This window comes from Lasioglossum baleicum, chromosome 13 (assembly GCF_051020765.1).
Source record: "Lasioglossum baleicum chromosome 13, iyLasBale1, whole genome shotgun sequence".
Lineage (NCBI taxonomy): Eukaryota > Metazoa > Arthropoda > Insecta > Hymenoptera > Halictidae > Lasioglossum > Lasioglossum baleicum.
Genome location: NC_134941.1, coordinates 15,126,071 through 15,138,155, shown reverse-complemented (window position 1 = coordinate 15,138,155; position 12,085 = coordinate 15,126,071). Strand labels below are relative to the sequence as shown.

The 12,085-nt window shown below is 43.4% G+C and overlaps 2 protein-coding genes across 11 annotated transcripts; one reads left to right on the top strand and one right to left on the bottom strand.

Moving 5' to 3' along the window:
• Positions 1-170: 170 nt before the first annotated feature.
• LOC143214807 (uncharacterized) lies at positions 171-6,083 on the top strand. Of its 4 annotated transcripts, XM_076436218.1 has the most exons (7): positions 175-326; positions 835-952; positions 1,268-1,684; positions 1,760-1,965; positions 2,229-2,738; positions 2,883-3,941; positions 4,059-6,083. In XM_076436218.1, exons 2-7 carry the CDS (start codon positions 840-842, stop codon positions 5,000-5,002), a joined length of 3,249 nt encoding a protein of 1,082 aa, XP_076292333.1. In that variant the 5' UTR covers positions 175-326; positions 835-839; the 3' UTR covers positions 5,003-6,083. The 4 variants fall into 4 exon arrangements, with proteins under 4 accessions (XP_076292334.1, XP_076292333.1, XP_076292332.1 ...); XM_076436217.1 differs by having other exon boundaries at positions 1,760-1,896; positions 2,883-6,083; XM_076436216.1 differs by having other exon boundaries at positions 2,883-6,083.
• A 103-nt stretch (positions 6,084-6,186) lies between these two features.
• On the bottom strand, positions 6,187-12,085 carry LOC143214815 (sodium-independent sulfate anion transporter). 7 transcript variants are annotated; one of them, XM_076436245.1, is made up of 10 exons: positions 11,930-12,085; positions 9,983-10,207; positions 9,737-9,891; positions 8,747-9,044; positions 8,312-8,624; positions 7,947-8,108; positions 7,743-7,883; positions 7,477-7,622; positions 7,200-7,391; positions 6,187-6,931 (listed from the first exon to the last, which is right to left on the bottom strand). In XM_076436245.1, the coding sequence occupies exons 2-10, from the start codon at positions 10,115-10,117 to the stop codon at positions 6,668-6,670; spliced, it is 1,806 nt and encodes a 601-aa protein (XP_076292360.1). In that variant the 5' UTR covers positions 10,118-10,207; positions 11,930-12,085; the 3' UTR covers positions 6,187-6,667. The 7 variants fall into 7 exon arrangements, with proteins under 7 accessions (XP_076292360.1, XP_076292362.1, XP_076292359.1 ...); XM_076436247.1 differs by lacking the exon at positions 11,930-12,085 and adding an exon at positions 10,779-10,927; XM_076436244.1 differs by lacking the exon at positions 11,930-12,085 and adding an exon at positions 10,460-10,911 and having other exon boundaries at positions 9,983-10,204.

The following is a 12,085-nucleotide window of genomic DNA, read 5'->3' as shown; positions in this document are numbered from 1 at the left end:
TTGTCCGGTAAGATTATTTCGATACATTCCCGCCAATATAACTGCCTCAGGGCTCTGGCCGCTCTGCTACCCAATAGTAGATACGTTACTGTTTTTCCGCGCAGCGCCTCTCGCGGCCATCCATCGTACGAAAAATGTTGGGCACAATCGAAGCACTGCCTCTGACTGCCTCTCTCTCGCTCATCAGTATTATGGCGACCGTTATGGTGGTTGGTCCGGTCGGTCGTTCTTGAATAATATCTGTAACCGAGAGAGAAAGAGAGATATTATTTCTTCGACAGATTTTGAATTAAAATTGCCATCACTGCTAAACGTTTAAGCACACGGTAAAAATTAACATTCCCTTAGATAACCGTACAGTTCTGTTAAGATCGCAAGAATCATGCACAGAATGTTGTATCATATTTAATCCCATATCAATTGCGTCGTAAATATATTTTATTCTAATAGTTTTCGGTTATTGCGTTTCATTTACTTTAGTTGTGCACTCAATCGCGAGCACAGTGACAATTGCGTTGTATTTTCGTCTAATTGTTTGTCGAAACGATCGAAATATTTCCGACTCGAGCTTCAAGAATTGATATATTATTTCGTTTTTAATCTATTTACTTACATATGGTGGAAGCTCACCATTTTCTGTTTAACGATGTCGTTGTAAATGATTGTAATCGTTGTTGGTCGTAATCGTCCTCTATATTTTCATATCGTTTCGGAAGATTTCGCGTTGTACGTTTCGTCTGTGCTTTATATTATATTTTCCATCTATGATAATTTTAAGTAATTATGTTTTTCGTTATTAAATGTGCTTAGTTTCTGTAAATACATTTGTAATAGGTAAAATGGATTCCACTGATAGCGATTTAAAACAGAAACATGATATAGAGCAGATGGCCGTAATCGGCAAGATCTATAATATGCAGTGGCTGAAAAGTAATTCTCAGTTCTCAGGCCAGTACGTTTATATCTGTTTTAGTTTACTTTCGGTTCGTTACTTTCGTTTCGTTGCTTTGGTATTCGTTCCTTTCCCTGTAAATATTCTAATAACCGAGCACAATAGAAAACAAGAACGTTATTCGTTACCAATTATAATTCTATCATTTGTTACCGCTATAATCTATCCGGTCGTGTGAATAGGAGAATAAATCACTGAATTGTTAATTATGTCGATTCATGGTAAAATATTCTACGCCCAAAGAAAAGATAAGATATTAGAAAATGAATTTCCAGTGGTTATCTCCAGTCTCACAAATTAACTTCTCTATTATAGCACAAAAGCATTTCCAGACGGAAATGAATTAGTATGTACTCCAGAGACAAATAAAACAAGCCAAGGATCGAAAACCTGTACCGATGTTGCATCAGCCGAGGATACTACAAACTGTCCTCAGCTTGAGAACGATGATCGTGTTGTGAACAACCAGCCCGTAAACAACAATACTATCATTACAAATAACAATACGCTTGAACCTACTTTACAAGTTGTCGAGCTGGTCGAGGAAAGTATTATGGAGACTGCTTGGCATAAAAATGTTAATATAGCTAGCTCCCTATTGCCAAATTCTCAAGAAGTAAAAAAGATGAATATGCAAGAGAATATCGTTAATGTTCCTCTGGAGCGTCTCAGACTCGTGGAGGAAGAGAAAATGAAATTCAATGAGTCGTATAACGAATCGTCTAATAAATGGTAGGTAAACAACTGTAATCTTAACGATAATGTCTTGTTATTACAATTCATGTGACTTATTATGCGTGTAATTAGGGACACTATTCATAGTATGCCTGACTCGACAAAGGCAGATAAAGACCAAAGTAATCGAATTAATTCGAAGCAATGCCACGATAATAATAACAACAATGCGAAATCTAAAGCTCAAACTGTGCCAGAGTTACAGAAAGGTATGCAAAAATCAACCACAAAGATTAATATTAACAAAACTAACGATCACAAGGTCAAAAGGCACCCAGGTGAGACTCATACGACTCGGAACTAACACAATAATAATTGCTACACTGCGGATTTTTATGCGAAATAAATTGTCTGCATCAATTGCAAGACATTATTACCTTTCTTAATAGTGGTAATTAGATGGAAACAATACAATAGCATTTTTGAATTGATTAAACGTTTTTTCTGTTTTACATTCGAGCTGCTCGTTTTTATTATAAATGCATAAGATCCGCAGTCTAATAATCAAGAAATAGAATTCTGACATGTTTTTTGCTCGCAGGAAATCCGATAAAGGAGGTTTCCAAAGATCAAGATGAATCGTTGCATTCATACAAAAATGAAAAAATTTCCAGTACAGACTCTAGAAAAATCTCTGTACCTGTATCCAAATATGATAAATGTAATAAAGTGAACGGATATAATAGGCAATTAATTATGGGAAAAGGGACGCAAATGAAAGAGCAGCAGTTTTATAAGCAAAATTTTTCTACGTATAACGATAGCGGTGACAGAAGGAGATCTATGGAAGGATTGGACGAGAAGAACAGGTCTCAGAGAAGAAGCAACGAGACAGACGAACCGAGAAAATCTCACAAAGTTCAAATAAATCGTTCGCAATCGTATAATGTTCAATACAATAGGAACAAACCGCTGCCGAAGTCGCAGCAGCAATATTTAAGGGATACAACCAAGGAAGAAGAGAATTCCCTTCATCGTTCATCTGGTTTCAACGACAACGCTAGTTCAGCTAATTCAGCAGAGAATGGATCGAAGAAAAAATGTGAACCAAGTAAGAGATCGAACGATCTATTTGTTAGGTCAGTGAAAAAGTTGAAAACACACACGAAAGATTCGGGCATTGAACTTTTCCATTGACCTAATAGAATTTTCTCAAAATACACGAGAACAACTCTACAAAATTTGTACATTTCAGAATGCACTACGAACGAAAGAGCCGTGGGAAAGCCATCCGGTTCTGTACCGTGCAGAAGAAGCTATCAGAATTTGTCTCACGCGAAAACCAGCAGCGACAAAAGTTGGAAAGACGATCAGGGCTGTGTGCAAAAGTTTAAAAAAGATTCTCACATTTACAGGCGTTCCTCGGGCACGTTCCAGCCTTTCCCGAAAGATACGAGCGGTAAAGAGAAGCCAGACGAATACAAGAAAGCTGTTGCGGACAATTCGTCGAAAGATTACAGGGCGAGCCAATCCGAAGGCTCGAGGATAACCGTATGTCCGCTTAAGTCAGCTAATGGTGCTATCAACAATAAGACTGACTCATCGGATTCAACTGTAAATAACCAGCAGCCCGCGAGATCATTGAATCCTTGTTCAAACGGTACCAAAGATCCCGCAACCATAAGCGCGTCCGTTCACATGTCGCAGGAGTCGTCGCACCAGTTGCAAGTTGCCCCTTGCAACGGAACCGAAGTACAATTCGCAAAGACTGAGCAAGATCACACTAGTAATAATAATAGCGGTAAGACGAGTATCGGTAGCTCGGAGGCGAAATCGGTTAAGTTTTCCGACAGCATTCAGGAGATGAATACGGCGGTTCGTTCGGCGCCATTGTTGCATATTAATAACACGATCCAACAGCATAAAATCGCTACAAGCTCGTATTACTCCCATCTACAGTCTACTCCTAGTGTAAGCAACGCTCAACAGCTGGAGAGCGAGCAGAGTGTACAAACAAAGAGTTACTTGGACAACGGCGGCGCTCAGATGGCGAGTCAGAGCTCCGTTCAGAACCCTGAGAAGAACATGTATCTGCTGGACATGACGCACCAGAAATCGGATCAGCAGAGCAACTGCGGCATTGCGATGGGCAACAGCATGTCCTACCACAACGTGTCCCCAGTATACTTGAACCAGTACAACGGTACGGTTCAGAACACGCCGCGAAAAACCACCGACAGCAGCATAGTGTCCCACAGCGGGCTGATGCCGAGCACCTCCTCCTACACCATGGAGAATCCGAGTATAATGCAAGGTGAACCCTCGAACATTCTCATGCACAGCACCCAGACTTCGGTGTTGCCAGCGTCCTCGGGTTATCAGAACCATCCGGCGGTTGGCCAGCATAATCAATGGAATTTGTCGCTTCCAGATATGTTGCTCTACGGAAACGCGATCAACTCGGCGCACCCGTTGAACATGCAGCTGCAGAACTCGAGACACGTATGCGGCACAGACTACAACGGTATCCAGCAGGGCTATATGCAGTGTCCCCTGTTCTACGTGCCACAGGTCTGCATGCAGGGCTGGAATCCGATGATGCAGTATCCGCCGCTGTTTCAGAACACAACCTACACCAACTGCAGCGCATTTCCGAACCAAGTGCTGCCTTCGAGTACCACGGCTGACTCGATTAATTGCTCTGTGGCAACATCGATGCAGAGCAATCCTTACAAGCAGTACCAGCAGGTGCAGCAGCTGGAGAGCAATCCCAGCTTCTCCGTGCCAGTCAAATTAGACAACAGCTATATCGACAGCATGCAGGCGTGCAAGTCGAATGTCAAGATCAAGGATAATTGTGCTGGGGATGTTCGCGCAAGGTCCAGCTATCGAGTTCCTCTTACGAACGATTATCAAGGCTGCGCTCAAGATGGTCAGGCGACCGGACCGTATTCCTACGGGGTCTCCATGGACCCAGCGAGGAATGCATCCACGAACATGCATCTGCTGAGTCAGAAATACGCGCCGCGAGCCACTGCCAACTACCACAGGATGTCAGAGCATTGTTCATCCTTCCAAAGTAATCTGGAGCTCGGCAACAGGAAGGACGACGCGAAAAATGAGTCCGAGTGCACTCCGCCCATGGTCTCACCGAAAGAGTGCATGTATTACGGAGTGAACTACTCCAGGAAGCTGGACGTTCCTCAAAATTCCACTCTACACACGGATAACAAGTCCATGACATATATCGCTGGCGTTAATCCGCAAACCTATGCCCCCCAGTATCATAAGAATGGAAATTATCACGCGTCGCCCAAGGAGCTCGCATCCAGAGCGACCTTTGCCCGCGGCATTCGCAAAACGATGGAGCAGTAAGGACGTAGCAACACAGTAACGAGCACCACAGGCGCATAATACATTTCTTGTTTACGAATTAGATCGTTGCAATCACACCGTACAAAATCGTTGCACGTTCATACGCCCCTCGGGCCGTTTTCGCATCGTCGTTGTCTTTGTATGAACTGGTGGACTGTCCAATGCGATCGCTTCGAACTAGTTGCAAATTGTTCGCAGCATCGATAATATCGATCTTTAAAGAACTGCCCCAAAGGTTGGATCTTGATAAAAATGCAACTTTTGTCCGAGGTGTGTTTTCACACAGCCGATAAATTGCGAATAGTTCGAAGAGACGGCGTTGGTTGGTCGACCCTGTAGCGCGGGAGGCATGAAAGTTTTTTAATCTACTTTATATAGACACATATTTCACGTGCATCGTACTTACACATAGATGTTTGGCATCAACTTAGCGATAGACTCTTTTTCAAAGTTGAGAAGCTTTAAAGGGATTTTACGATATTGTAACTGCCAATTACGCGATAGCCTCATCTCGTTCTATTTCCTATGATAACAAGTGTGAAAGTAGCAGATCTATTTTCTAGATTCTCTTTGGACATTTCTATCGATCAGTCTAATGGACTTGGATATAAATCAGTGTTACTCGTTACTCGGATTTCCGTAGGAAGCGTGTCTTTTTAATCTTGTATCAGGGCTCTTGATATTCTCAGGAGAGTATATATATATATTATATATATTTTTTAAGTTCCTATGATCGAAAGTATTATCGTATGACGATTTAGAGTTTTAGTTCGTGTCTCGGAGAAAGTTTCGCTTGGTTCTTTTAAGTAACGTTTCCTTCCTAAAAACGGAAAAGAAAATGGAAGACTGGTGAAAGAGGAGTCGTCGACTATCGTTGTCGACTGTAGTTCGAATCGTTTGCGAATCCCACAAGTCTGATGTATGTGTTTAGTTTCCCGTTGGCCCAACGTTGGGCCACGATTACATTTTTCTTTCCTTCGTTTCTCGTATTCTACAAAAAATTTCCTCTAGTTTCCTCTACCGATTCGGAGGCAAAAGCATTTATATAACCATTTATTTTTGTTCAAATATTACGTATATTGTTAAGAAATACCATATAGTTTATTTTTCGAGGACTTACAAGTTTTTACAAAGTAAAACATTGAACTTGCCGTACTTGGTAGATGTTATATAGACTAATTAGAATATATATATATATACACATATATTATATTATTTCTCTCGACATATTCTGGTACGCATTTATAACCACACAGTATTATCCCTTCGATTTATATTAAGAAACTGCACGCGTCAATAGAGTTCTCTTTAAACAAAACGAAACAAAAACAAACAAAAAAAAGAAGAAGAATAGAAGAAGAGGATGAAGCAAGTAATTTTTCATATGGATCTATATCAATTACCGGTAAAAAGTTACAAAACAAAAAAAACCGTACGAATTATTATACAATTCATATATAATCGTGAATACGTGTTAATGTTCATTACGATTTTATACGATATCGTTGATAGTCCTGTAACTCGATTTTCGATATATGTATATTGATGAAGAAAAAACGAGAGAAAATGCTAAGAAGAAAAAACAGAAGAGACATGCAGAATTTGTAGGAATTTTATTCCGGCACGATGAAGCGTCAAATTGATTTCCTAATTTTCCAACGTGTTTCAGAGATTCGTGCTTGCGCGTTCGTCCCTCGGCCTGTTGTCGGCCTTTATGTTCGTCACGTCGATTAGTTCAGCGTCGAATTCCAGGACTCTTTTGCTCAAGCTATACTCCTTCAAAATCGCGACAAGCTCCGCGTCCGTGTGCGCCACTCGAATGATCTCGTCGGACAGCGATTGGACGCTTGTTAAGATCTCCGCGGTCGGCCGCAGCATGATCAGCTTATGGTTTTTCTCCTTGAAGTCGCTTATCACAGTGTTCAACCCCTACGAACATCACCGAAAACAAAATGTACTCGACGATACCACCGGTAACATGTTCGCGAAATCAGTCCTGAATCTTTTGTTTGGCGGCGATCATTGAACAGGTATCAAATTGGACACGATGCTGCGAAGAAACGCTTATTTCTCTCATCGATTCAATCAGAAGATCATAGAGACAAGATTCTGTAGCTCGAAGAAGATTCAGGACAAACGACACACACATACATATACAGGCAGGATTAATAATATAATCGAAAATGTTTCTACGCACTTGCGCCGCGGTGAAATCAATTTTATCGATATGCTTGCAGTCTAGCACCACGATTCTCGAGTTCTTGAAGGTTTTCAGTAGCTTCTGCTGATTGTTAGCCAGGTGCTCTATCAAGTATATCCTCAGGTAGTCCACCGCTGGGAAGAGTAAACCCGCGCTGGGTCGCACGAGGATGTAGCTAACCGCGGGAGTCTGTGTTAACAATAACAAAAAAAGAAATATTTTTAAAATAGCAACACTTCTAAAAGTCTTCGTCGATCATTGTTTATGTATTTACATTTCTGTATTCGATATATATTGTCGGCCTGGCGTTGAAATAAATTAATATAGCCAGATCAATCGTCACCCCTATTAAAATCCCCAGCTCGACTCCGGCGAACAGGCATGCAAAGAATGTGGCGAACGTGGGGATCAGATCTCGCTCTGCAACCATAAGCTGCGTTAGTCGATTTTAATCTGGTTTAGCTAGAGAAGACCAGCTAAACTATACAATTATCGAATTCTTGAAATATTGCAATTTTTATTATTAATTGTTCTACTTACTGCTACATCTCCAAATCGGCTTGATCATCTTCACGTCGATCATGAATATCACCGCGCTGATTATCACAGAGCTCAGCGTCGCTCTCGGGATGTAATAAAAATATGGCGTGAGCAGACTTAAAGCGAGGATGACTAGAATACCTACGAGCGAAATGTCTCGGTGAGTATTTTTTGTCTGAATAAATAATCGCAGTTTCAATTAACCTGTGTATATGCCGCCGAAAGGTGTCCTCACGCCAGAAGCATTGCTCACGGCGCTTCTCGAAAAGGAACCAGTGACCGGCATCGAGTGGAAGAAGGACCCTGCTATGTTGCACAGACCGAGGGTCAGCATTTCTTGAGTTGCATCGAGAGTCTGGCCTCGTGCTGCAACGATTTCTCGTATAATATATAATAGATACTGTAATAGGTATTCCCTGATTGTCAACAAACAGATAATCTTCACCCACTATAATTCTCAACTACTTACAATTGACGTAGAAAATTTTGATTTTGCATAAAGATGCGCGGTCTAGTTGTAAATTAAAATTAGATCGAAGCTTCTGTTTCCTAATTTTTTCGAAACTCACAGAAGGCTTTAGCGATGGCGACGTTCCCAATGATCGAAATCAGCGGAACGATAAGAATTCCAGTGCCCAGGTTCTTGCACATGTCCATAAAGGTCTCGGTCTGGTTCCCGACTGTTCTGGAGAACGGTGGTGGTTCAACGGACGGCAATCCTGCGTCGATGTGTCCCGTTAGGATGAAGGGTGTACCACCCTGGCTCTCATACACGTACGAGACCACCGCGCTGATGATCACGACGATGGCGTTCCTACCAGTCCCGAGGAACCAGATGGATTTCTTCAGTATCCTGTTGGAGACCTTGGCGTCTTTCAGTTTCTGGAACCGTTCACCGCGTTTCTTTAACCGATCTGTTTCTTTTCTTATTACGCGACGCGTAACAACTTGTATATGTACATACATATATAGTTCTGCTCGCGTGAGCGTCCACGGTGAATTACCTTCAGGGTCAGCAGAATTAGAATGCAGCAGCACGACAAGATCAGGTCAGGGATCCTGGTACGTCCGACATTGTTCACCAGCTCTGTCCAAATCTCCACGAAACTTTCCCCGTGGATCTTCAATCCCAGCAAGCTTTTTATCTGGCTGCAGGCTATGATGAGGCTAGCCGCTGAAGTAAATCCTGAGACCACTGGAACCGAAACGAATTCCACTAGAAATCCTAGCCTGAGGATCGCCAGGATCATCGTGACGCATCCTGACAGGAAGCACAGCAGGACTGCGTACTCCGGATTGCCTCTGCAAGCAGGATTTAATCCTTTCGATCTTGGTGTGTAGCTCTGTGTAGCTTATTCGCAAGCGACACGCTCGCGATTAACAATCGACAGATTGTTCTATCGACAGATAGGGAAATATGGCCGTCCTCGAATATTAGAACATTCGCTGAGATCGGTTATAATGGAACTGCGGATTTTTATGCGAAATAAAAATGGTTTGCAGCCAATCGTTGATAAACAGGGCACCAGCTCCGGTGACTGTTGACCACCATACGGCAGTCAACGTGTTAATTCGTACAGTAAACAGTATCGCAGATTGCCTCAGATCGAGCTGTACATATGCATAAAATGTCGAATCGTTCAGCTGTACGTGTATAAAGACTCGAAACATCGCAGAGGTTTCAAAAAACTCGGTTGTACCCACCAAAATCTGAGAAACGCAATGGCACAAAAGAGGATCGTAAACGAGTTGCTGACCCGATTCTCGAAAATTAAGTCAGAGCTGGTTTCGAGTCAGAAATTTCTCAATCGCACGGATTAACGCCGCGCGAGCTCGAGCGGTCTTTTCAGGGGTCATTCAATCTTATTGTCGGTCGCAATTGCCCGCAATTATGGATACGAAACCGTCTCTCGTACAGTCTCGCGAGAGCACCGAATCTTGGCTCTCGAGGCTGCCGCAGGAAGTGATAAGCGGTCTCTCGTCAAGAGTCTTACCTCGCGTAGGTGTACGTCAGCAGCGAGATCAACGCGGTCGGGCCAATATTGACTTCACGGCAGGTGCCGAAAAAAATGTAAACGAAACTGCCGGCGAACGCGCTGTACAATCCATACTGGGGTGTCAATCCTGCCAGGCCGGCGTAGGCGATCGCCTGAAAGCAAAGGACACACGTGGAAACGGTCTCGTCAACGATCGGACGCGGGAACGATAACGTTTGCAAGACGACATTGCGTGGAAAGTACCTGAGGTATTAAGGTCAAGCCGACGGTCAGGCCAGCAACTAGGTCGCCCAGCGCGTCTTTCGGCTTGTAGAGCGGCATCCATTTTAGAACAGGCACTCTGCTCTTGAGTATCCTCTGGAAGCTGAACCCGGTCATCTTTCTTCTCGAAGATCGTCCGAACGTCTCTTCTTCCCCGACGACGAAGCCTCCTCTTTCCTAGAGCATCTTGCTCGCTCGCGAGACCTTCTGTAATCACAGAGGACCGTGCGTTTAGCCCTTTGTCCTTCGCTCGATTGTTCGCCGAAGATCTTTATTATGCAACGAGCGTAGTCCTCATTGAGCCGGATCGAGCGCTCGCGTCGTCGATTCGCCGCAGGCAATTAGCGCGTCTACTTCTAAGAAGCAATTAACGAGAGTGATTTTGTTCTTTTCTGTTTCTTTTTTTTTCTTGACGGACGCGAACACGCAGTATGTATACACGGAGTAACGGAGTGTCACCTGATCGTCTGCCACGCGAGGCCGAATCGTCCACGTGATTATCCTGTTTCCTGCTCGCGCGCGACCAGTCAGCGTGTCTGGACCGCTCCGAGGATTCACGATCCTCTCTTCCGCCGCGAATATTCGTCTCTACACCCACGATCCATCACGCGCTCATCGCTCCAAGAAACATGACAATTTTTGTTACGTTACAGGTGTTTTCTCGATGCTCTACGGTTCAGAGGATAAATCGGGATGACCGCCGCCCGGGCGCCCAATCGAGCTTTTCCGTGTACGACCGATTACGAGTCTTACCGATCTGATGTGTCGACGCGCGTACCTGCTCTATACACTGATTAAATCTACAGCTGTTTCACACGTGCCGAGCCTCCCTCCACTTCCTCCGCGAACCTGTCGCCGCGCCGCGCCGCGTCGGTACGTCCGCCAGGATGCGAACGCATGCGTCGCACCTCTTCTAAATGATCGCTCTGGGTTCGGCAAACACGAATTATAGCCAATTTAGTGGGCAATTTGATCTTCTTTCTTTTCTTATCTTTGTTACAGCCATGACCGGCGTCCGGCCGATCCGCGTCCTGCTGGACTATCGTCATGCGTCATCTACATACATCCGATACCGTTCGCAATCACCGGCTCTCACAGTAACGATTAGGCTGCGGATCTTTCTACATTTGTGGCACGTGAAAATGTTTGAAACACAAGAAATCATTAATATTGTATTTTTAATCGCGAACGCAAACAACCTAGTATGCAAACTGCATAAAATGCATATATGTAAATATCTGTGCAAGGACGAACGATATTTCTAACAAGCAAAAATTCAACATGTACAAAACAATGTGTATCGTGTGTGTTGCTCAACCTTGGCATACATTCTAAGAAGATAACGGAAGTTTCTTTTTTTAGAAATATTTTCTATCGTCTTTCCTCGAATGAACCGTATTCTGCATGAATTGTTAAACGCGCCTCAATTATTCAATGATGTAAAATAACCTTAATGGAGGTTGATAACGCTCGAATGTAGAAAAAGATATTATTGAATGTCCTAGCTTGAAATTTGAAATCTGGCATACTATTCGAAGAAGTAAGGACAGAGGAAGTTCTAGGAAGAAATATTTGTTGAAAGGATCGTTAGATTCCTGCTAAAGATCCATCGTTCGATTAAAATTATCCTGTTTATCGAACGACGAAGAGGGAAAAGCTCGTTCCGGATTCCTGTGACTTTCATTTCGCTAGAAAGCCCAGGCGTGTTGTCGCGGGATTGCGCAAGGATAATACGCAGAAAGATGTTTCGCATGGATGTCCGATGTCCGAGTAAAAGTGCTCAAGGATCTATCTCGCGGCTAATTGTAAGTATAATCGTCCACGCTTCCCGCGAAACACGTCGAATCGATCGAAACAGCCATTGTCATACGAGAATCGATCGATGAGATTACCGAATTCTTTCGATCCGATATTATCGTTCTCGAGTACCTTTTGCAAGCAGACTTTCGTGGCCGTTGAAACGGAAACTGTTGAAATTTCTCCTGTGTGGAACGCCGTCGCGCACGTCCGGAAATGACAAGGCTATCCCGTGCTGTTAAGCGACGACGTACACAGTTTGCATGTCAACAGCGACGGTACACACCA

Excerpts from the sequence above, each read along its gene's own strand:
- LOC143214807 (XM_076436216.1), top strand. The coding sequence starts at position 840 with ATGGATTCCACTGATAGCGATTTAAAACAGAAACATGATATAGAGCAG. Across the intron at positions 953-1,267 it reads AATTCTCAGTTCTCAGGCCA|CACAAAAGCATTTCCAGACG; the intron begins GTACGTTTATAT and ends TCTCTATTATAG. Across the intron at positions 1,685-1,759 it reads AACGAATCGTCTAATAAATG|GGACACTATTCATAGTATGC; the intron begins GTAGGTAAACAA and ends GCGTGTAATTAG.
- LOC143214815 (XM_076436245.1), bottom strand. The coding sequence starts at position 10,117 with ATGACCGGGTTCAGCTTCCAGAGGATACTCAAGAGCAGAGTGCCTGTT. Across the intron at positions 9,045-9,736 it reads CTGACGTACACCTACGCGAG|AGGCAATCCGGAGTACGCAG; the intron begins GTAAGACTCTTG and ends TCCTGCTTGCAG. Across the intron at positions 6,932-7,199 it reads TTGATTTCACCGCGGCGCAA|GGGTTGAACACTGTGATAAG; the intron begins GTGCGTAGAAAC and ends TGATGTTCGTAG.